The sequence below is a fragment of the Corvus hawaiiensis genome, chromosome 2 (assembly GCF_020740725.1).
Source record: "Corvus hawaiiensis isolate bCorHaw1 chromosome 2, bCorHaw1.pri.cur, whole genome shotgun sequence".
In the NCBI taxonomy this organism is placed as follows: domain Eukaryota; kingdom Metazoa; phylum Chordata; class Aves; order Passeriformes; family Corvidae; genus Corvus; species Corvus hawaiiensis.
Genome location: NC_063214.1, coordinates 31266133 through 31291119, shown reverse-complemented (window position 1 = coordinate 31291119; position 24987 = coordinate 31266133). Strand labels below are relative to the sequence as shown.

The following is a 24987-nucleotide window of genomic DNA, read 5'->3' as shown; positions in this document are numbered from 1 at the left end:
TTTGTGCTGCCTGGGATGCCCAATACCCCAGCACGTTCTGGGGACAGGCGGCCGCTGTGGCTGCAGCCGCCGGGAGATTTCCCTCTGCCCACTGCTCCGGATGTTGCGGTTGCACGATCGCCCGAGCCAATCTAACCGCTGGCTGCTGTACTTGTGCTCTCCCTGGTCCCACCCTCTTACTCATGCTGGCTCTGGAAAGCTGTTCCAGCATGCCAAGCTGGCAGCAAACTCATGCAACAATTAAAAAAAGAGATTTCTCTCAAGTCAGAGCACTGAAACAGCTCAGCCAAACGCCCGGTGCGCAACACCACAGGTGAAGAAGGTAACCTAACTTGACCTGGGAGGTGGGCCCAGCGCCAAAGTTAACCCTGCTACGAGTAGCGGAACGAAGCGTATCTTATCCTAAAGTCCTTTTCCACCTGAAGTGTCTAAGACAGAGCAGAGCAGCAACAGCCACCGCGGCGCGCTGATTTCGTGGGGTGCCTGCAGTTTGGTGTGGGGGTGACCAGCCAGCCCGGCCTAGCGATCTGGTGGAGCGGCTCCGGGATGTTTCCTGCCAGGAACAGCCTCCTGCCTTCTCCCGCACGGTGCCCGAGGCTCAAGGAAGTGACTGCCTGCTGCTTCTCCCGCTGCACAGCAACGCGCCCGGCAGTGCCAGCGCACGGGAGGCAGCGGGAGGCTGCCAGACAAAACTTGGGTGGGCTGAATCTGTGAAACTGCATTCTCAATGACTGAGAACGAGGGTGAGCTGCAGCCCCCTCTGGGGTCAAGTTGTGAACGCTTACGAATAGAACAATTGCTGTTTGGGTGAGGTTACGTGGAGCCTCCGGCTGCCCACTGCGGGAAGAGGGTTGCCCTGTTCCCCTCCACGCCTGGCCTTGCCCTCCCGTTCCCGACAGCGAATGAGATGGTCCAGTTTGCCCATCTGGCACAGAACCAGCTTGCGGGCAGTCCCCTCTGTTGGGTTAGCAGGACAAACATGCTTAACAGCGTGCCAGGAAACGCTCGAGCCAGCACAGGCTGGGACCGTCCCAGGCGCTCGCAGCCAAACTTTGGGACAACCCCCCTGGCTCACCCCGGCGGGCCGGGACCGTCCCAGGCGCTCCGCCGGCAGCCCCATCCCGCGCTGACCCAGAGGCGGCGGCGGCCGAATTATTATTCACGGAGGGTCATGAATATTCATGAGGGCGCCCGCCTCTCCCCCCGCCCGCTCACGTCACGTGACGCCGCGAGGCCGGAAGCGGCCCTGCCGGCGGGGCTCGGGGACGCCGCGCGCCCGCCCGCCCCCCGCCCGCCACAGCCACTTCCGCCCTTCCGCCAGCCCGGGCTTCCCCGCGCGCCGGCGCCCTCCGCGCTTCCGGTAAGCGCGCGCGCGCCCGACCCCGACCTCCGGCCGCGGCGACCTCGCCGGTGCCCCCGACCAAGGGAGCCTGCCCCCGGCCGCCGCCGCCGCCGCCGCCGCTCCGCCGCCCCGTTTTCAAGCGAAACCGCTGATGACGCCGTTCCGCTCCTCTCGGCGACCCGGAAGCGCCGAGGCGCGCCCCGCCCCCTGACCCGGAAGCTCCTCCCCGCTGTCTTTCCGGTGAGGAGGCCGCCGCCGCCGCCGCCGGAGCCGGGCTGGGGCCGCCGCTGGGGGGGAGCCCGGTAATGTGCGGGGCGGCGGGGCCGCAGGCAGGGGGCCGGGCAGCGGGACTTCCGGGGCCGGGGCGATCCGGAAGCGGAAATGGAGGAGGGCGGGCTGTCTGTCTGTCTGTCCGTCCGCCCGTCTGTCCCGGTGTCGGGGGCTCCGCCACGGGGGAGCCGCGCTCCGGGCCGGCCCCGCCCTCGGCCGTCGCGGGGGGAGGTGGGTCCGGGCCCTGCGAGGAGCGGCTGCCCGGCACATGCCCGGGGTGCCCCGGCCCGCGGGCCCCGCGGAGCGCTGCCCGCTGCCATGCGGGGCCCCGGGCGCCCCGGTAACCGAGGCGGTTTGTTTGCAGAGCCGGCCCTGGAAGGAGGAGAAATGCAAGAGGAGGGAGAGTGAGAGGGGTAAGGAGCTCCCGGAGCTGCGTGAGTGACCCCCCCCCCCCCCCCCCGCCCCGGGGGCTGCCGCGGTGTGGGAGGAGATGGGATGGGCCGCGGGTCCCGGAATTGGGGGCTTGGAGGCGTTTGAGCTCCAGGGTGCGGGAGAAGGGATTGACCGCCTGGAAGGAACTGAGAGGCAGGATATGCCCTCTTCCAGGCACCTGTTCCAACAGAGGCTCGCCCGGTCGGGGTGGAGGCTACACAAGTGTCGGGGAACGGCACCAAAGTTCTATCTCCGACGTGCGGGTTTGGGATTCAGGACTTTGTCCGGTACATTCGGGATATTCCTGATGTGTGTTCAAATGCGCTTATTCTAAAGGTGTAGCAGCGTTTGAACTTTTTGGTGCTTATGAGTTCCGTGGAAGCATTTTTGCTTTTGATCTAACAGCCTGTGTGGCTTTCAGCATCCTTAGTATTTTGCAGCAATTAAGCCTAAAAGCTCCTTGTGATTGAACAAAGATCTTGGGCAGACATAAAACAACCGTGCAAATTGTTCCCGAGTATTACACTCAGGGCCTTTTGTTGACTGAAAGCTCCGTGCCGAATAGGAAATAAAAGCCAGGCATCTGGAGAATAAAGAAACCCGTGTTAAAAGTCAATCTCTGAATAAATACCTGCATATCCAACCTTGATTGTGCCTTCCAGAAACACAGCCTCTACCTCACCGTGTACTTGCACATGCTTTTATCTGTCTGTTTATGATTAAAGTGATGACCTGCCAAGAAGTATAAATCCAGCATGTTAAGTATATGATTCTGTGAAGTACTCTTGTGAGATCTAAACTCCAGATCCCTTGTCCCTTGTGAGTTCTCTGGTTCACTCGGTTGTTTATTTGGTGTATGTACCTTTGTGGCCTGTACATAGAAAGTGTTTTTGGTTTATATCAGGAGGGTACGTTGACATCTGTCTGATACTAGACTGGTGAATAGGAAGAAGGTCCCATCTCTGGCCTGTTTGTGGAAGCTGGGATGATGAAGGCACTGCAGTGGGAACGTGCTGTGGTACAGGGTTGAAGCTCCAGCCCATGTCTGGTAGTTATAGAGCAATTGGAAGGGTTACGTGCAGAGTTCTGGTAAAGTAAGTGTGAGCAGCATCTGAGTGGGGGCTGCCAATAGGGGTGCATGTTTTCAAAATACCCTTTTAGCCTAAAAATGGGGTAGGGGAGGGACAGCTGTGGGTACTAGGACAGTAGGTTGGTGGAGGAATCTTACCTTTGTTTTCTGCCTTTGGAAGACTGGCTTGCTAGTTAAATTGCATGAAAGCTTCAACTTTTACACCATTTCTCCTTTTCCTCCACATTCTTATAACTCCATCACACTCCAGCCTTTCAAGCCAGAAGTTTGAGGCCTGATAATACGCTCAAGCGTGAAGATTTTTGGATGGGGAGGTGGATTCTAAGGGAGTTTAATGAAATCAGTGTAGCCATCCTTTGAAGAACCAGTAAGAGCCGTATTTTGAGTTGCACACTTTGTAAACTGAGCAAACAAAAGTTAGGTTCTCTGTGGAGTTCTGGTGGAAGACTAGATGGAGACAGGCAAACACTGAATGTCCTGGCCTCTGCTAGTCTGGATTTTGGAATCTGGAAATGGACTTGCTTTTCATTACTTGTTCTCTTTAAATAAGAAAGCTGTTGTGAGATTTTTGCTTAAATTGGCACTTTTCTGTTAAACTCCTGAAGTTTGCAGTTGCATCCAAGGGAGTCTTGGACAACTACAAAGTTTCTTTGGGAAATGCATCTGATTATTATATGAGACTTTATGTTTTTGGAGAGTCAGGTCCACTTTGGTGGTTTTGATGTGGAAGCTAAGCAAATAAGGGCTTATTTATTTTAAAAACAAAACCAAAACCAAGCAAAACCCCCCAAACTTGGAAATTCCAAACAAAATACCCTTCTTGATTCAGGTGGTGCTCAATTGTGAAGGATGTGTTATCTCTTCATGTGTGCCCACCCTGTGGAAGAAAAAAGTCGTGTAATTAGGCGTTACCTGCATAGAGCTGTGCTGTGGGCAGTGTACTTAATAATTAATTTGGCTCAGAAAAGAAAGCAGAGGAAGGAAGGTAAGAGTCTTGCCCCATCAGCCTCTGATTGAATCACAGCAGTGTAAATCCAGAGTAATTCAGTCAGGCAGCGAGCAGTCTGACTGCATGCCACCAGCGTAAGGTAAATAATTTATCCTTAAGTGTGTTTATTGGTTGATTTGCAGTGAGTGAGTGAGGCAGGAATACTTGGCCTTGCTGTTGCATGAGCAATTCATAAAACCAAAATTATCAGGTAATTTGGTTCATTTAAATACTGCTTCTCCACATAGAGGAAAATTATCTTCGCATTTTGGCTCACGCACAGCAATTCCACATGTATGTATTCTGTCCTGATATACTTATGTAATGTAGGTGTTTTGTGCTACTGGGGGCATGCCTCTGAGCTTCCCTGCTTATTGAGATAGACCCTTCAGAAAAAATACTGTTTAATTAATTAGACTGCTGACAGACCATAACAGGAATAGGACTGGGACAGTTTGCAGGCAGCTGCAGGAGAAACCTACAGTGGTTGCGCTCTCTGCCAGATGTATTCTGCGCATAGTTTTTACCTACCCCTTTTGCCATATTTGTCTAGGAATAGATGTATCTTCTGCTTCAGAAAATATTGGTTTGTTAATTTCTTTAGGTTTTGAATAGCTTTTTTGCAAGTGTAACAAATTTTGTCCACTAATGCTATTACACAGAGGAATGTAAGGATTAGAAAGGAAAGTGCTTCTTCAGTCAGGTGTTTCCAAGGAGAACAAGAGACTGTCTTTTGGTGTCTAACTGATCCTCTGAAAGCATGGAGGGTTGAGATGGAGCAGTGGGCACTTGGCTGGGGACAGAGTCCTACAGAATCTTGTCCCAAAGATAGGAAGGAAATGGGCAATAGAGAGCCGTGACATGATCTTGCTTAAACAGGGTATCTCAGGAGCAGGGGAATCAGGTTATTTTCCTACTGCTTAGTCTCATTGGAGGAGAGCAGGAATACTGAGTGATATTTCTGTGTTTATTTCAAGAGTGGGGCTTGGATGGGCAGCAGGAAGTTAGGAGCCCTAAGTTTGACTTCTTGGTCTGCTGTGGCTGTCTGTTATCTTGGGCAAGTCTATTTCACTCTCTCTGCCTGTCTTTCTTCCTGTGTAACATAATGCTAATGTCCCTTTGCTGCATCTGGGTCCTTAGTGTTGAGCTGGGGTGGAGGGACAGGCAAAGTCCAAAATTTTCACTGCTTGTGGGGTCAGACTGTCTGTGATGCTGAAAAACAGTTTTCATCTGTATTTGCCTGGTTGCAGATGCACAGACTTCATTTATGCCATGTACTTGGGTGGATGATAATTGGGAAAATTTGGATGTGTTCTGGGTTTCTAGTCAGTCCTGTTCTTTGCATGGAGGACTACCAGGACAGAGGCATTTCAGATGGACCCAAGCCCATGGGAATAACATTTTCCACTGAAAATAATTTTTTTTTATTTGGGCAGATAGCTCAAAAGGGGGGAGAAGTTGCTCAAGAAAGACAGGGGAGATTAAGGAACTGTCACAGCAATAGACTGAGTCAGTTCCATGTTGGAGTCTCTTGGGTTTAATGGGTTTTTTGTGTGTGTGTGTCTGTCTGTCTTCCTTATCCTCCATTCCTCTTCCCTCCCCCCTTCTTCCTGCCCCCTGTGCCCAGCTAGGATGGAAGAATCTCATTTCAACTCCTCCCCGTACTTCTGGCCAGCAGTGCCCACCGTCTCGGGACAGGTAAGATGTTCCAACCTCTGTTACGTTGGTCCTGCTTCCTGTTAGAAGTTCATGCATGATGAGTGCTTCTGTTGCACTTCTTGCTCAGCCAAATGCTGGGCAAAGCTGTGCCAGGGTATGCTAAAACCTGTCCTTCCCCCCCCCATTTAGATTGAGAACACCATGTTTATTAACAAGATGAAGGAGCAGCTACTGCCCACAGAGAAGGGCTGCAGCCTGGCTCCCCCCCACTACCCTGCCTTGCTGACGGTCCCCACCTCTGTGGCCCTGCCCACTGGTATCTCCATGGACTCGGACACCAAGCCAGAGCAGCTGACACCACACAGCCAAGCCCCTGTGACTCAGAACATCACTGTGGTACCAGTGCAGTCTGCTGGGCTCATGACAGCAGGTAGGGTACTCCGAAGGCTTCAGCAACGTACAAAGGGCACTCTGGGATGGGGGAACACGAGATCCTGGTGAATCCTTATTGGCCTGTAGATTATTCCTAGCCTTACTGATAGTGTGGACTGCCTTGGCATGGTTTCACTGTGAATCTCTAGGCACCCCATGCGTCTCCCCTCTTTATGGAAGTTTGACTTCCAGCAGTGGAGACTGGGAATACCTTGGGAGGGGAAGCTACCCTTCTGCTTGTGTTGTAGCCAAAAGTAGGTGCTTCTGTCGGATAAGGAGGTTGAGCATAATTGGAGATGTAAAAACTGACTTCCTCCACCTTCCTTTGTTCGCAGGTCCTGGTCTGGTGATAACTTCCCCGTCAGGTTCTCTGGTGACCACAGCCGCCTCTGCCCAAACCTTTCCCATCTCAGCTCCCATGATTGTCTCTGCGCTACCCCCTGGCTCCCAGGCAGCCCTGCAGGTGGTTCCAGACCTGTCCAAGAAAGGGACAACCACCCTCACTGAAGGTGGAGGGGGTGGCGGGGGTGGGGGAGTTGCCCCCAAACCACCCCGGGGCCGGAAGAAGAAACGATTGCAGGAGTCAGGGCTGCCAGAGATGAGTGACCCCTTTGTGCTGACAAACGAGGATGATGAGGACCAGCACAAGGATGGCAAGACATACAGGTGGGGAGTGTGGTTAAACCTTTACTGTAACATTGCATGGGGATGGGGGTGTATTTAACCCTTCAGAGGGTTACATGGGGAGGAGAAGATCTCTGCCTTGTTCCTAGAAAGTCCCTGAGTAGAGAATCTTAGAGCTGCAGAAAGAGTTGAGTTTTCTTTCTGGTCAGGAATATTTACTGATGGGTTGACCCAAAACTAAGGATTTCCTTTTAGTGGACAGTCTTGATTTCCTGAATATATAGTTGTTAATGTTACTAGGTTAGTTAATGACCAGGATGTTATTGGGGGCTAAACTATATCCTTGATGTCACGGCCAGGTAGTATGGCTGGTGCACTGCAGAGTGCAGTGCTGTCTGGTGCAGCTGGAGCACTTCTGGTGTAGCTGAGAGCCCTGGTGTACCTGGGTGCTCCTCAGTTAGGACTCCAGTCTGTCCAGTGTAAAGACTACAAACTGGAGACACATAGAGCAGGAAGTGAACTGTGGTGATAGTGTTTGCTCCTGTGTGTATTGCCCCATGTGATCTCCTCCTATTTCAGCACTCCAAATAAAACAAGGAAAAAAATTGTCTTTCTGAATTAAATATAAGGGTGTTTCTGAACCCTAAGTGTGTCAGATAAGAGGGAGGAGAGTTCTGAGCCCTGAGGTTGGGTTTCTGAGTTTGGAGGGATGTGGCTTGAGTTTACGAGTGATGGGGAGGAGGGAGATAAGCTAGGAGGGGATACTTGAACCAGAGGATAAACAGTGTGGGTGTTTCAGAAAAGGTGGGAACCAGACAGAGCAGAAAGCGGTAGGGAGTAAATGTGATGGTCTGTCTTCAGTGGGAAGCAGGAGCACTTATGGGTGATTCAGTGATAGGTGTTTCTGATGGATGATTAAGATAAATAAGAAGCGAAGTAGTAACCAAATTGAAACAGAAACAGAAAATGGTCCCTAGGTCTTCTCACTTCCCTGCAATGTGCCCAGGATCCCATCTCAAACAGTTTTCTCTTTATCATCCTAGATACTCTTTGTTTTGGTACAGATTGAGTTATCTTTCTGGAATTAAGCCATAGGAATATGAAGGCATCTACACAGCATCTGTGCACCCACCTCAGGCATTTTTTCACTTTTAACTATAGCATTTTTTAAATACTTACATATTTAATCAACATGGTTAAATGGGTACAAAACTAGAGCTTGGATCAGCCTTTTTATCTTAGCCAATGTCCCAGTTCTTCCACTTTGAAAATATAATCAGCGTATGGTGAGGAAGGGTGGGAGTGTTAGGTAGCTTGCTATTTGTAATCCCACCATTTATTTTGGGCCATAGCCACAGTTCCACACTACTCAAGCTGCTTACAGTCTGGGTTGCTAATTAGGTTGTTAAATATGTATTTACAGGGGACACAATTGGCAGTGAACACTAGAATTAAAGCTGAACCAGGGCTTTAATTATAGCTCCTTGTTTACTTGTAAGTTTGGAAAAAAAATGCCCAGGACCAGGTGGAGTGACTCAGCAGAAACTTTATGAACACGCATAGTCTGTGTAACAGCTCATGAAAAAGGCTTTGCAGGGAAAAAACAGATGAGTATATATCTGAGGACATGTAATTTCTTTATTTTTAAGATTTCTTTTATGTTTAGTCCGAGTGTGGTACCTCTTCCTCCAGCCCCCATCCCAAGCAGGCCTTCCCTCTGAGCAGTGCTAAGGTGTGAGAGAGCTAAATTGAGATTTATTGAAGACCACCAAGGAGTGCTCCTGCCCTCCTTGAGATCTGCTCTTTGGATGATGCATTTCATTTGCAAGTTTGGAACTAAAAATGATTGTTGGAAAAACACAGGAAAGCGTTACCTTCTCTTGGAGCTGTGGGAGAGAAAACCTTTGTGAAACATAGTAAAATCGTTTCTCTATAATATGCATATGAATAGACTCGCAAGTTAAAACTTTGAGGAATACTGGGATCCTTCTGTATTCTAGAGGATGATTTCAGTAGTTCCCGTCACTACAGTATGCAGACATATGCTAGCTAAATTAAGGCTGTGGGTGAGGTTCATCTACTCCTGCTTCTTTCTCAGGCTGGAGGAGGAGTTGGCTGTGGCATTCATATGACTACGTTTGTATGATTTCACTGATTCCCATGATGAGATGCTGAGAATAATCTACTCAGATTCCTGGAAGGAGTTGTACTATATTGATCAGTGTGATTTTTTTTTTTTTTTTTTTTTTTTGATTTTTTTTTTTTTTTTTTTTTTTAATACCCAGTTCCTAAAGCCTGGGATTATTCTGTCAAATTTAATTATATTTTTAAGCTTTCTTTTTGAGTGCTGTGAACTCTCTTGTCTTGAGTGTCTGGGCAGGTGGCTAATATTGGTAATTCCTGACTCCTAGTGTGGTGATAGAGTAAGGCCTTGAATGAGCAGCATAGCTAGGCAGATGTGGAAGGAGTTGAAGCACAAACCTTGATACATATATTACAGCTCATCCCATTCTCTACTAAATGTAGAGATGCTTTCTCCAGCAAATGGCAGCTGTTTTGATGCTGTATCATCTCTAGAAGTGAATTAGTAGGCTGCTGTGGAAGTGGTGCAAGAATCTTTATGACTAGGGGTTTTTCTGTAAGAAAAGGTGTGCGGTTTTTGCTAACGATGGCAATACTTACAGCTCTTCGATGCCTGTCCTTAGGATTAGTCTGGCAGAGTCCTTGGTGCTTTGCGTTGCGCTACTGGAAGAGTGCTTGCACCTGCAGGGGACAGCATCTAACCCAGTCCTGTGAAGGATTTTCCTTTATGAGTAATGTCACTTCAGTTGTGTCTGGATTCATCATCAGCTCTTTGTTAATCTTCCCTGACATCTTTGTAGAACTTGCTTTTTCTTTGGAAAATGAGATCAGCATCAAGAGTCTTTCTAGAAAGATGCTGGCACTGTGAATCCCAGTGCTTTAAAAGGTGCTGAGGAAAAGGTAGCAAACAGGTCATGGATACAGTAGGATTGTTGTTTAGTCCTGGTGTGGTGCCTGTACATGTGCACTTTTAGAAGTCTGTGGTGTGATGTGATCAGTGGACAAGACTGATGAAGTCGTTCAGCTGCTCTGGCTCAGATCATCAGTTCTCTTTTTCTTGACAGTTGTCTAAGTAGTTTCTTCGTAAGAGATAGTATAGGCATTGCTAGGTTCTGGTGTTAAGCAAAATCTAGGATGAATACCGATTTGTAGTCTGGAATGGTTTTGCAAGCTGTGCTCTGGAGCCTCGGATACCAACAGAAAGGTCGTAGGTTTGAGAAGGGCCTTGCTGTCATAGTGTAATCAACAACCTCTGTTTTCTCAACTTCTAGTTTTGAGGTTTCCCTACTTTCACTGGGGAACAGCAGGGAGGTTGGGAGACAATAAGCAGCTGAGGGACATAGGAAACTTCTGAGATGAATCCAGGGTGCAAAGTGAACAGAAGCCTTATGAAATTGAGCTGTAGAAGGTGAGGAACCTGGATGGAGACCCTCATTAGGGAGCAAATTACCTACACGAGGGGAACCAGTGGTTTGAATACAGCAGGTGAGCATCTTCTGAGACATGTCTTGTTTTGAGCCTGTTTTTTCTGACCTGTACTGGATTTAGCATTGCTGTTCGGTGAACTTCCCATAGTTTTGAATTGATTTGTAATGTGGTGGCTATGGCTTTTGTAAGCCACATATGTCTGTGAAACTATTGTTGAATTTGGCCTGTTTTGAGCTTAGAAAAAATCTGTTGAGCATGCTCTGAGATGATTTATAGTTTGGTGGTTGAAATAAGTGAAGGTTGTATTCTCTTTGCTGTTTCTTGAGGCTTGCACGACTCCAGGCACAGGCAATCCCATCTCCACAGAGAGGAGACAAACACACCCTAACTTCTTTCAGTTTCTGTGTGAGGCTGGACTATGTATCTGCTCTCTTGGCACCTCTAAGCATCTTACAGAGCTGCACTGAAGGGCCAAGCATGCTTTTCCTTCCGGCACAGCTGCTCCTCCTTCTGTTTTGGAAGGAATCTTCAGTGCTCAGTGTGGACAGTAACCTCCCTTTCTGATGGGCACAAAAGCAAGGCATGAGAAGACACTGCTGGTTCAAATGTGGTAGGGATGAGAATGAGGTATGTGCAGGGACTGGAGCTGTTTGTGTTGAGTAAATCTGGAAACTTGGTTGAGATGGGAATTAGAAAGGAGGAGAGAAAAGACAAGAGCCTACAAACTAGGGAATGCAGCAGCAGATATGATGGGGAGCCTCTTTGCAAGGGAGAGATGGGAGAGCTAGCACAGGAATAAGCTGTAAATGGCCAAGACTGAGGGGAGGAGGAAAGAACCAGACCTGCTAGGTACTGGAAAATGAGATACCTAGAAATGGCAGAACAGAGAGGGACAAGGGTATGGGATGTACACCAACAAACAGAAGCATGGGGGAGAGGAGATAGGTGATTGAGGGAATGAAATAGGGAAGAGCCCCTGCAGTAGAGGATCGAGAGGCTGGGGTACATGGGTAAAAAGCTTGGGTCTGGGCTTTGGTGCAGGAGAGGGGATTGCTCTGGGCTAGAAGGCTAAGGGCAAAGGGTGAATTAAGTTTGAAGTGTCAGGCAGAAAGTTTGACCACATTCCCTCCAAAGCCTAGAAATATTAAACCCAGTGTTTCTAAATTTTGCCATGTCTTTGATGTCAGCACAAGAATGTGACCTCCTCTGGCAAAGAACCTCATCTCCCTCTTAGGCTAGAAAAAGGTGACAAAGAATTGTTGCTGTCATTTATCATCTTAGCTGCAGTGGCAGAGGTCTGTGCAATGGATTTTAAGATTGCTGATGATCAACGTGGGTGTCAGTATGATGCCACACGTTGGAATTTCTGTTTGCTTTTTTTAACAAGTAGTTCCGTGAGCAGCGGAACTAATGATGCCTGGTTTCCAGCGGCTCTCTCCTGTGTGGATTCTCTGATGTCTAATCAAGGGTGAGCTTATTAGCCCTTTCCCTCAGCAGAGGACTCCAAGAGAGTCTCTCTTCTTTCCTCAGCTGCATATTTTTGAGACTTGTATTGACTTTTAAGATCCTTACCCCTTTTCCAGATTGGTTGGAATTGGCTTATGATCTCAGAACTCTAAGGAAGACAGTTGCACATGCACATTTACATATACACATACACATGCAGTTTGTACACATAATCCTTGCTTTGTACATAAATGCAGTGCTTGGAGGTTAGAAAATGACAATCAGATTGGCCACATGCCTCAGAGTATAATGAGGTAAAAACTTGTGTTATGGTAAGTTCTCTCCCTTCTGGTGAGATACTGTAACTGTGTGTGTGTGCATGTATGTGCTTTCCCTTGGCAGTTCTTCATAGTGCCAAACAGAAGGAATTGACAGGAGAAGTTCTTCAGTCACAAATTCTAGTTTTGGCATGTTACTTGTCAATGGAAATGAGTGTGTGCAAGGGAATAAGTGGAACAGTTACAATTTCAGCTTGGGAGAGAGGGAACTTCAAAACTATTTTTTGAGCCTCTTACCTGATCACACCTTAATTTGGCCCTATTGAGTCAATGCCCTCTGATACCATCCTTGATTAGTTAGTTATTGGTACATGATAGCCTGTCAGAGTCCTGCATGTTTGCTCAACCTGAAAGGAATGTTCTGTCAAAAGAAAATAAAATGCATTGACATGGGATTGTGGAATTGAGGAGGATGATCTGGGGAAGGCATTTGCTGGTACGAAGAACTGCTGATTACACTTGCCTCTGCCACAGATTGCTGTGGTATCATACAGCCTTACAGATAATCTTGCCTTGAAGTGTGTGCAAGTATGAATTAGGTCAAATCTTCAGTGGATTTGCATTTGTCTCAGGCTACAAATGACCACAGAGAGTTACCCTGCAATAATTAACATTTGGTGTTCCCAAAAGCATAATCTCAAGTATCACTGAATAGTCCTCTGTCAGGGGTCAGACCCTGCTTTGCTTTGCAGAAGTGTTGCATCTCATAGCAGTGGCATAGACATCTATAGGAGCAGTGATATGAATGTATGTGATAGGAATTTTCCTTCAAAGGAAAAAAAGGGGTCACAGATATCAGTTTGGCCACTTGGAATTAGTGAATATGTCTCTCTTACTGTGTTTCACTCTGTCTTTTGTGATTCCTTTCCCTTACAAAAAATAAAACAGGGACATTGTGGGGATAGATGAGTGCTTATGGAGCACTGATCTTTTTGTGGTGGGTACAAGAGAAGAGTGATTCTGCTTCACGAGGTTGGAATTGCATGTGGTTGACAAGGTTTATGGCTGTCCAGAGTGGTGATAGAAAAAACTCCACATTTGCTTGTTAAGTATGTCTGTGTAACAAAATAAGAGTGCAATTCTGTGGAAACAGTCGATAAGGCTCTATCAGAACACACCTGCATTGCAGAGCCAAATTATGGTGACATGGATGACCTTAATCCTGGTGTTTCCAAATTTCCTAGTGCTTTCTAATGGGGCTTCTGTATTCTTTTAATTTTAGCTCTTGCATGTTATCACCATACTAGGAAGCACCTTATTGTGTTTTATTGTTTTGTTGGTCTTTTATGCTAATGGTGACTGATTTCAAAAATTGGCAGACAGTGTCTTAGGCCTGATGTTCAGTGATTTGTAGGTCAACAGAAAGTCATGGCTGATAACCTAAAGATAAAAGCAATGCTGGTGGATAGCTGTAAAAAAAGGGGATCTTTATGTGGTCGATTGTTCAGACAAAATATATTTTAATACAGTCCCATGGAAGACTTAACCTTTTGGGACGGCGTGACGTCTCAAGCAGCCAGGGATTGAGGTCCAGATGTTTGGACACAATGGGACACATTATCAGACAGAAGTGTCTTGTTAGACTATTGAATGTCTCTGATCTAAAGATAAGGAGAGGGGAGGAACAGTATCCTGGAAAGCAATGACTGTGAAAAAGACTTTTAGGAATTAAGTGACATCATGAAAGCTCCCAGTGCGAGAGTATGACAGAAAAGGTTAAGGTGCAACTGTTGAAAGCATAAACGATAGAGTCATTAAAAGAAGACAGGCAACTTGTGAAGTATGCTGAAATACCACAAAATTCTGGATCAAGTATTTTTAAGGTCATTTGGAAAAATGGACAAAATTCAGGGATGTTCTCAAATCTGTGAACTGGGAAAGTGCCATATGATGATGGCATTTAAAACTTCTCTCTGCCTTGCCAGTATATGAGACTATGCTTTTCTGCAGCCTTATCAAGCCACCAGGTAACTGAAGGACTGTGGAAATAAGTTGACCAAGATCTCTGACCATAGTGGATAGATTTGTTACACACACCAGTAGTGTAAATTGTTCAGTGGAAGCACAGTGTTGGCTTTTGAACAGGAGCTGATGCTGGGTGTGCCAGTGTGGAAACAGAGGTACAATTCCCGTGCCTTCATTTGGCATCTTCATACTTGCTGGCTTTATTTAGGTGTTGCCCAAGTGTACCTGTGTATCTTGGATGTTAGTTTTGTCTCCTTTCCCTGCCTCTTACAAAATATTAACAAGAAAGTGTTTTAACTTCAGCTTAAAAAAACTGAGGGAATGCAAGGGTCAAGTTAGCATTTATCATGAACTGTGCATCCATTATTATGCTATGCTTGCATTAGTTACTTCATTAACTCTGCATTGCAAAGGCAGGACATTTCCTTCCTTGCTAAATGAACTGCTGACTCTGACAGCCTAAATCTAGTTTAACTTCAGACCTTCCAGTTTTGATTTTTATTTTAATAAACTCATAGTCTAACTTCTATTTGTAGCCTAACAGAAGGAGCAAGGACTCAACTAACTTGTAAGTCTACTCTCAGTAGATACTAGGAATTTGAATTCTCAGAGCCATGTAAAAGCTTACATAGTTTTCACTACTGTGATACTGATTAATTAAGCACTTGATTGAAAAAGGCTGTTCATCCATGTTAGGCAATTTTTACTATGAGCTGGTGTTTCAGATGGTATTTTATCTCCTAACAGCATCTGATGAATGAGGCGGAACATTCCATGAAAAGTGGAAAAAAATACAGCGCTGTGTGCCACAGAGTTGTAGTGTAGTTGCTATAAGCATCATTTTGTTTATGACTCATTGTGATGACTTTCATATGGGAGTAGAATTAGAATTGCACATCCACCTTTTACTGGCATTTCATGATTTTTCAGAGCGTCTCTGTCTAACATGAACATTTTCTGAATGTCTTTATTTCCTATAAAAAGAAAGCATTGTAAGCATTGGAAGGGGTTACTTTTGATCTCTGGCATATGGCTGAGTGCTAATTTAACTGTTGATATGAACCTCTGTGTTATTAAGGATATTTTCTCCAAGGCTGTCTGAATTTCCAGAGCCATAACAAGCAGCTGCAGGGGATGTTGTGTCACACCGTCAATGGGAATGCTGCAGTCATTTCTGTTACTTGCTGTCAGAAAGAATGCAGCCAAAGGAGGGGTAGTTTAGAAGCACAGTGGGGAGACTATTAAAAATGGATATTAAACAGAGGGGGGATAGAAATCAATTACTTCATAGAGTGTTTCATTCATGCTTAGCAAAGAGCACTCCCTACTTTTCCTCTCCCCAGCCAGAATTTCACTGAAGTAGAATACTGAAATGCTGCAATTGTCAGATGGGATGTTCTCATTATCCATATAGATTTAACATTTTTTTGAATCCACATTTGCCCACTAGAGGGCTGATTGCATCTTCCCCTTTAATATTTGATGTTGTCTGAGGCAGAATGTGAAGCCCTTAATTAAATGGATCATTTGTTCCCTTGAAAAAGCCTGATACCACACAATAAAAAATTCTGAAATGCAGCTTTCTGTTATATTCCAGGGCTTTTTTTAACTCATAAGGCTCATGAATTTGTTAATGCTGCATAACAGTCTTGCTCTCTCAGGGTTGATGCTAATTAGATGATTAGAAAATGAGTCCTTGCAAGATTTTCATTCTAAATGTTGTTTGAAAAACAGTATCAGAATGTCTATAACTGCTAAATTCAGACAACAGGGATTGGTTGGTTGGTTTGTTTGTTTGGGGTTTTTATTTTGATTTTGGGGGTTTTAAGGGGGTTGGAGTTTTGGGGGGCTTTTGTTATTGGTGTTGAGGCCTGTTTTTTCTAACAATCAGGTTTATCATTGTCACACAAGTGCTGGTAAGGTTTTGAAACAACTTCTTTATAATTTTATTTTGAAGATAGAAAAGGACATGCAGTCTGTTTCTCTTCATTGAAGTTTATTGTAGAGAATTTCTGACCTGAAGGCAGATAGCTGGCAAAGAAAATAAATAAAGGAAAGGGTGCACAGAAGTTACAGAAGATAAAGTAGATGGCTTTATGGCACTATAGATTTAATGCATGGGACTACTTAGACTTGACAGCATGGTAAAGTTCATTAATTTTTTAGAACAGAACAAACTATTTAAAATACAGTGTCCTGTGTACAGCACAGAAGAGATTAAACTAGAGCAAAACCCTTAGAAGGATATTTCTCTCAGAAAGGTAGCTGGATTCTCAAAATATTGATTGTAGGGGCCAAATGATTGAGACCATGTTGTAGCCTCCGAGCATTGTTCCAAAGATGCATTATTCTCATGGTTGGAAAAGGCCTGTTTCCTCTTTTTTTTCACTTCTAGTGTCAGTTGTTGTTTCTCATTATATCTTTTTTTGTTCATAAAATAAGCCCCTAGTAACTGATGTTTTTCTCCCTATGTAGATTTATTTGGATATTGACCAAGTTATCTTTAAGCTTTACTCCAAACCTAGATTCACTGGAGTCAATGAATCTTTCCTGCAAAGCCAGTTTTCCACATGCCATCATTCTTTAAGTTTGTGTGAGTTTTTCAGTAATCGTTGAGGACATGGACTTCAGAATGAGGCATGCTGTTGGCAAGAGCAGTTGCTCCCCTCCTGTATACAAAAAGGATACCTGCTATTCCCGTTTGTTTTGGTGAACCATATTAGCACAGCATCACACTGGGAGCTTGTTCTCAATTGAATGGTTCCTTTTCAGAGGGCTGATGTTGTGGAACGGGGTTCAATTGAGAGTAATGGAAGTCAGCATCTGCTGAGAAGGAGCTTGCTTAAAAGTCAAGCATGGGATTATGCTGTAATTGCTTGCATTAGCAGGGAACTGGACTTGGTGACTCAAAGGAATTTTTCAGTTCACTATTCACCTCAAATTGTATTTCTAACATTGGTGCTTTTAAGGATACACAGTCCTCATCCTCTAAGTATGACTTGATTACTGCAAAATACATATGCTGTATTCAAGTCTAGCATTTTGGCAAGTCTGGAGCAAACTGCAACTTGATATAGTTTGGTTTATAAACCAAGAGCTACTTTTTTTTAAAAGGTGATGCTGATGTTCCTTTTTACTCCTTTTATCTTTAATAGATGTAGGGATAAACAGCCAAATTGCTTCTGTTTCTTGATTCCAGAAGGGATTGGTGTGTGAGGAGGGATTTATGTAAGGATGTACTTAGTTTGCATGTTCTGTTAGGGCTTGCAATTAAAATGGATTAAGAGAAAGATGAAGGTAGAACACGTGGGAACAACCGTTAGAGATGATAATGAATGTAAAAGACCAGAGGTGGAGAGGAGGGACATGTTACAACAGGTGTGTGTTAGAGCACTTGCTAGGGAGGCATGGCTTCCAGCTATATGGCTTGGAATCAAGCTGTGGCTCGGAAGGGCCTGTGGAAGTTAAGGTAGGTGCTGGATAAATACTGCTTACATGACATATGCTAATCAGACTGCACACATCATAAAGCTTCTGGCTCCAACAGAGTCACAACAGTAGATGTAATGAAGTATCCTCCTGAGAGGAGATAGATATGGGGAGGAGCAGGATCAGCTCTCTGTGGCTTGTAATACCTGTAGAGACTTCTGGTGCTGAGCAGTTTTGTAAACACTATAAAACTCCAGGAAATTCCCAGACAAAACCACTGTGAAGGTTGAATTCGTGTTAACCAGACTTCCTCTGGATGGCATTTCTTCTCTCAAATGTGACCCTGGAAGTTACATGTGGAGGTTCAATTTTGTCTTTAATGCAAATGAAAAGCCGAAATTCCGATAAACCTTAACTCTGCCCCTTGGTTGACACACATTTGGAGGGGTGGGGGAAATAAGTTTAGTAACTTGGATGCAGCTTCTATCTCTCTGTCAAATTATCAACCACAAAAGCTTTTACCATCTTGAATTGTAAAACAGTATGAGCTTCTCTTAACAGCCTGGTGGTGTGGTAGAGGAACAGTTTTTAACAGCAGCATCCATAGCAGAGTGATGCCAACTGCTTCTTCTTGTTCAAAGAGTCTGTGTGTTAACAAATACACTTCTGATCATTATGGGAACAGATGGATCCAAACGCCCAGACAAAAAATTTTACATCACATCAGTAAGACTGAAATGATGAAAGCCCACTAGACCAATGAAATACCACATTTGATATCCAGAGTATCTTGGTGAGACCCGCTAAGAAAGCAGCACTGCTGTTATTCTCAGCATTTTGTATCCTAGATATTTGAGTGTCTTTGCCAAAAATGGGAGCAGAGTTAAGTGGATTTGGCCATAACTGCTCTCACAGACTTCACAGCACATGGAATTAACTTCAGTATGAACTATAACCTGGGATTTCCAGGTTTTCCAAGGTTTTTTTGACCGAAATAAATCATAGACTAACAAAGTGGGGGTTTTGTCTGGGAATTATTCCTGTCCCCTTAGGATTGCTGTCAGAAAATTTCCAAAGTGCTGCCCTGTCTCTCTTGCAAGCCAATTGGTTTCTTCCAACACCTTTACTTGTCTGGCTGTGAAGTATTGTTTGGTCTGTTACACCAGCTCCCAGTTTAAATTTGTCCCCCTGGGACTGGAGCACTCGCAGCCCAGCAGTGTCCCAGGTGAAACCTCCCCAGCACCACAGAGTAGGAAAACACCCCTTCTTCACTCAGTGTGGAATATCCCATGCAGTTAGAGCTGATCCATACTGGGGCTTACCCCCATGTGACGCTGTCTCTTCCCCTCGCCCCGGTCCCAGGTGCCGGATGTGTTCGCTGACCTTCTACTCCAAGTCGGAGATGCAGATCCACTCCAAGTCCCATACGGAGACAAAGCCACACAAGTGTCCTCACTGCTCCAAGAGCTTCGCCAACAGCTCCTACCTGGCCCAGCACATTCGCATCCACTCAGGGGCCAAGCCCTACACGTGCAGCTACTGCCAGAAGGCCTTCCGCCAGCTCTCCCACCTGCAGCAGCACACACGGTAAGGGCCAGAGGAGGCTGGGGCCCTCCGCACTGCATGTTGCCGTCATCCCAGCATGCTGTGAGCACCTCAGTGGGCAACTGCCTGGGGAGACCTGGCTGGTTTTCACAGGCTGGTCAGGTCTCGTACACGTCAGACTGGCAGTAGCGGTATCTGGCACATGAGACTGGTCCCTGGCTGTGAGGGGCTGGGTGCGCTGCTCAGCCGGAGAGGCATTCGCAGTGGAGTGATGCTTTCTGACAGGAGGTAGGGCTGGTTGTGTCAGTGTGAGAGTAGAGTGGCCATAGGAGGACTGTTCCCTGTCACCCCAGCGTAGTTCTGCCAAACATCTCAAGTCCAGGCTTGCAGCCCCCCTGCTATTTCAGCCGTAGGCTTCCCACACACAGCTCTGCCAATGCCCCTCAGTCCAAGCTCTATAGTTCCTCTCTCTGGATCCTTCCCCGGTGCAGACAGACCATGGTCTCTTGAATCCAAGCGGAGCACAGTTTGAGACCAAGAGAGCTCATGCTGTGTTTGGAGTTCCTTCATGTAGCAGATAGCGTGGTGCTGTCCCACCCCCTTTGTGCCCTCATTCCATCAGCACTAGCCAGATGGCGGTCATGTCCAACTGCTGCTGCTCCTCCTCCTCTTCGGCAGGATCCACTCCAAGCTCCACACGGCGATTGTCAAGCCGCACAAGTGTCCTCACTGCTCCAAGAGCTTCGCCAACACATCCTACCTGGCCCAGCACCTCCGCATCCACTCGGGGGCCAAGCCCTACACCTGCCGCTACTGCCAGAAGGCCTTCCGCCAGCTCTCCCACCTGCAGCAGCACACACGGTAAGGGCCAGAGGAGGCTGGGGGCCTGGCCCTGGTCCCCCCGCGCTGCCGGCATGCACCTCTGGAGCACGCGCGCCAAGCATGCGGGGGGCGGGCGGGGAATGCGGCCGGCTGCACCCCCAGAAGGAGGTGACCCACCAGAGTGGACGGAGTGGAGGCTGCGCAGGAGACACTGACCACGTCAGGGCTGAGGTGGGCACGTGCTGTCCCTGGGGATCCTTGGTCTTGCACCGTGGGCGGCACAGAGAGAGAGAGCGATAGAGAGAGAGGCATTGGCTGTAGGGGATCCCAGCCTGGCACCTGGGGGTTGGACTGCGTGTGTGGAAGCTGCTCCTGGCATTGCAGGGGGACAGGGACAGATTAACACTGTAGGTAAACTCAGCCTGTTACTTAAAAGGAAAAGTGCTGGAGTGTCTACCCTGAGAAGGAACAGAGCTGCTTTCTTGGTACTGTGGAAGCAAGAGAACAGACTCCTCTTGGTCATTTGGGACTCCTGAGCTTGGAGCAGGGAGCCTGGACTCCAGACCCCTTCCCAACACATTTCTGAGCTGTCCAGGCCTTCATAAGCTCTTGCTCCTCAGTCCTAGTCACTCTCTGAAATCTGCTTGACTGCCTGTCTCTCCAACTTCTAACTGGACACAGGAGCTGGACAGAGCTCCCTTTGTCCAGCTAGAACAGCATCTGGAGGCAACATCATCCCCTTCACAGCAGCAGGCCCTGGCAGTCTGCCCTGTCTTCCTGCTCACTGCCTCCCATTTATGCTCTTCCTCCTCAACAGTATCCACACCGGGGACCGACCCTACAAATGTGCTCACCCTGGGTGTGAAAAGGCTTTCACCCAGCTTTCCAACTTGCAGGTAAGGGGCTGGGCGTGTCCTGCTCGCCAGTGGTGGTTGGCATGGGTGCCTGTGATAGAGGAGATGGAAGAAGTGGGGCAGCTGGGAGGAGAGTAAAAGAATACAGAAGGTTATTGAAGCCCTGGGCACGGAAAAGATTCCTGATTTGTAGCACTAGTGGCCCAAAGAAGCCACATAAACAGTCACATCCTGTAAAATTGTTAACTTGACTTGAAAGCGGTGAGACCTTAATGAATTCCTCCCATCTGTTTTGCAGTTTTCTAACTTAGCTGGGGCAAGACTTTTGCAAAATGTAACACTCAATAAAGTCTGGGTATCTGGATGGGTTTTTGTTTGTTTTACAATGAAATGGAGGGCATAAGGGTAGGGATATAGGGAAGCAGAGGTGGTGTGTCCTGTTGCAGTACCCTGGAGGAGGGGAACTGTAGAGTGTGCCAAATGGCAAAGAGCTGTAAACACCTGCAAGCAGTTAAAGCAAATCCTGCCCTGAAGGTATTAGATGCAGGGAGCAGATGTGTAGGGGGGCAGAAAAGGAGAGACCAGGAAAAGACTTGAGAGTTGCATGGAAACAGGGAAAGAAGATGGGGGTTGTGGAGCATTAAGTCTCTACTCTTCATATGCACAGTATGCCTGAGAAGAAAGGGCCTGTGTGGGGAAGGTGTGGTGGGCTGGAGGGGGAAGTTCTGTCCCTACGCTGGGAGCCAGGTGTACCTTCCTCAGCAGCTGGGAGCTTGGGGCCTGGCTGGAAGGGGTAAGCCAAGGTAAAGCTGTCTCCAGTACTAATACTCACTTCCTCATGCTTGCTTTCTCTTTCCTCCCCGCTGCTGCCGCCCCCCAGTCCCACAGACGGCAGCACAACAAAGACAAACCTTTCAAGTGCCACAACTGCCACCGTGCGTACACGGATGCTGCCTCGTTGGAGGTACACCTGGCTACGCACACGGTGAAACACGCCAAGGTCTACACCTGCTCCATCTGCAGCCGGGCCTACACCTCGGTGAGTGTTTGCTGCCCTGGGGGTAGCAGAAGTGGACAAACTTCCCAGGGAGCGGCTCCTCTAGATCCAACAGGAGTAGTCCCCTGAGTTGCCATGTCCCTCCCTGTTGGCTTTGGCTTTGGCTTTGCGAGCATCGTCCCCTCCTCTCACACGGTTCTTCCCATTGCAGGAGACGTACCTGATGAAGCACATGCGGAAACACAACATCCCTGACCCACAGCAGCAGGTGGTTCAGGCACAAGCCCAGGCCTCGCAGCAGCAGCAGCACTTCCAGCCGCAGGGCGGGGGGGCAGCAGGGGGCCCTTCTGGAGACACTAACCAACCCAACCCTCCCCCCCAGTGCTCCTTTGACCTGACTCCTTACAAGACTTCAGAGCATCACAAGGACATCTGCCTCACTGTCAGCACCAGCGCCATCCAAGTGGAGCACCTCTCCAGCTCCTAGAGAGACCTCAACCCAGGGAGCAGAACGCCTCTTGTGCATAGCCTGTGCCAGGGGCACCGCTTGTGCAGCGGCCCTCCTCGTGCAACAGTTTCCGGCCTCTCCTCCTGCAACAGCCTCTTCTGGCCGTGTAACCCTGTTCATGGCAGCCCCTTGAACAACAGCCTGTCTCAAGGGGGTGCTCCTTCTGTGCAACAGCCTGCCTGGTAGGAGGATGCTTCCTTGTGCAAGAGCCCCTTTCCTGTGCTGGGATCACTTCCTCATGCAAGAGCCCCTCCTTTGAAACCCAAAGAAAGGCCCCTGTTTTGCCTTCTCTCTCACTGTAGGATGTGTACGAAGCGGGGTTGCGTGTTGAGGCACGCATGGTGGATGGGATGGAGAGACGGCCCTTGTATGTACAGGGGCTTGGACACGTGTTTTTAGCAGGCCACAGAAGAATGTGGCAGGGTTCACAGCTGGATGGGGTTCTTTGAGGATTGCCTTGAGTGTCCAAGAGAGAAATATCCATTCCTGTCCCTCCTGCTTGTGAAAGGGAGGAGGGGTCGCTCGTCCTGCCCCAAGGACTGGATGGGAGAAACCTTCTCCCCAGTGGAAGGTGAGACCAGTGGAGGGGGGAGAGGTGAGGCATGTTCTCTGGGATGGACAGGTGCCTACACTGCCCAAGGGCTGTGGAGTATTGCATTCTTTCTCCTCCCCTGGTGGAGAGCAATAGAGAGGAGTCTGTCTGAACTGGCTGCTGCCTCTCTCTCCCAGCTGTCTGAGCAGCACGATGGCCCCGTAGGAATGTGGGTTCCTGCTCATTGCTCTTCCTGCCTGTTGTGGATGATATCCTAGCAGCTTGTACTCCTCCTCCTCTCCCTCCTGCTTTTCCCCTCACCTCCTCAGAAAAGCCTGCAGGCATCAACAACAAACCAAAAAGCAACTGGAGGGAGGGTAAGAGACTGCCAAAATAATCATCACCCTTTTCTCTATTCCCTTTCCTGAAAGGCGGAATGACAGCAGTTCTGACACTCACATACCTGTCTTGCCCCCAGTTTCCCAAAGGGAAAGAGGAGGAGGAGGAAGAGGAGGAGGAATAGACCAGTCTTTTCAAGGAGCTGGCAGGAGGCAGGGAAAGGCTAGCTTCTCCTGCTCATCTCCTGCCAGAGTGTTCTCCCAGGCTCCCTCTTGCCAAGACGGGCTGGACTCACATGGCAGTGGTGGCCTCTTCTGGACCCTGGTCATGGGAGAGAATCCCCAAAAGGTGGACAGTGGAGAGAAGGGGATGAAGATCCCTACAGAGAGACCAATCTAATGAGAAGGGGGAGCCAACAAGAATAAACTGAAGGCCCCTTGAATTTATATATATATATATATATATAAATATCTATTCCCCACCCCTGGCCCGCTCTGTCCTTGCTGTAACTGTTTCTATCTCTGTGTTTATAAAACGCATTATCCTGGCGAATTTTTATTTTCAATCTTCGTTTGTTTTTCCCTTTCTCTTCGTCTTCAATTCTTCTTCCTCTTTTTTTTTTTTTTTTTTAAATTGGTCCACATGACTGCTAGTCTTGTGTGTTACTTGTTAGTTTCTTTGGATCATGGAGGCTGACTTGGAAGAGAATGAGAAGGCAAGGGAAAAAGCATGTATTGTTGGGTTTTAAAATCAGTCACCCACCCAAAGCCTATAGAATCCCAGACTTCTGTATGAACAACCAATAGGGGCTTCTATTTTTTTTTTTTTTAACCACCCTGTATAGAAATAAATTGGTGTAAAAGGCTCCTCAAAGGTGCTGCTGCGAGCACCCTGCCCCTGTGACGTGTGTTCCTTCCCCCTGCACCCAACCCCTGCAGGAGCCTGTGGCTGCTGTGAGTCCCGAGGGGCTGTGCGGGCGCGAGGGCGGCGCATCCCTGCCTTTGGCACGTTGTGGTTTGCACGAGGAGAGCGAGGAGCTCTGCACGCGGGGAGCCTGTGGCAGAGACCTTTTTCTCTGCGTTTAGTCACCAGGGTTGGCTGCAGACGGGTGGAGTGTTTGGTAGGTGCATAGGTTAGGCTAGAAGGACCTGTCTGGTTTTATTCCTGCATTTCACAGGTGACATTTCAATCCATTTAGGCTGTATTGAGCCCCAAGAACTAATGTGTATTTGAACTGTGTTGACAATGTATTGGCTTCATTTTGAGGCACTGGGACACAAAATCCATTGGTAGCCTGCTGCAAGGGCTTCGTGTTCTCATTGTTTAAATATTTAAGCCAGATTTCTCCTTCCTTTTTGCTTCTGGTTACTAGTTCTGGAAACATCCATCCCTGTGATTCAGCGAGCCTGAATGGGACTTTCTCCCCCTCAGACTTGCATTTAAACACTCTAATGTCCCTTCTCAATCCACTTTTTGACATGGTAAACAGATAGAATTCTGTAAACCTTCCACTGTAGGGGATTTCCTCTGGCCCGTGAATTATTCTTGTCTTTTCTTTCTACATCTTGTCAAATTTTTCAGTATCTTATAAAAATGTTTGTTTTGGAATTGGGTGTTGAAGCCTCAGTGCCATGGATGAGGTCCCCCTGGCCCTTTGCCTTAAGTCTGCAGAAGATTGTGTTTTCCCTCTTCTCACAGTGTTACACAGGAGCTCACAGTGGCTGCTTGTCTGGTGAAGTCTGATCATCCAAAGTCTCCATCGGCTTTCCATGATAGTGTTTTCCCTTCTCTACTGTATGCTCTGGGTTCTTACTTCCTGGATGCTTCACGTGGGGCTGTGTCCAAGTCCAGCCAGTGTGAATGGA

The 24987-nt window shown here is 47.5% G+C and overlaps 1 protein-coding gene across 23 annotated transcripts; it reads left to right on the top strand.

The window, feature by feature from the left end:
• The first annotated feature begins 1340 nt into the window (after window positions 1-1340).
• On the top strand, window positions 1341-23995 carry ZNF384 (zinc finger protein 384). 23 transcript variants are annotated; one of them, XM_048294114.1, is made up of 13 exons: window positions 1470-1582; window positions 1977-2025; window positions 2707-2863; window positions 2949-3138; window positions 5754-5820; window positions 5971-6211; window positions 6549-6879; window positions 11735-11815; window positions 18888-19112; window positions 19749-19931; window positions 20710-20788; window positions 21627-21785; window positions 21955-23995. In XM_048294114.1, the coding sequence occupies exons 4-13, from the start codon at window positions 3086-3088 to the stop codon at window positions 22228-22230; spliced, it is 1695 nt and encodes a 564-aa protein (XP_048150071.1). In that variant the 5' UTR covers window positions 1470-1582; window positions 1977-2025; window positions 2707-2863; window positions 2949-3085; the 3' UTR covers window positions 22231-23995. The 23 variants fall into 23 exon arrangements, with proteins under 23 accessions (XP_048150077.1, XP_048150081.1, XP_048150070.1 ...); XM_048294113.1 differs by lacking the exons at window positions 1470-1582; window positions 2707-2863 and adding an exon at window positions 1343-1360; XM_048294111.1 differs by lacking the exon at window positions 2707-2863.
• The last annotated feature ends 992 nt before the right edge of the window (window positions 23996-24987 follow it).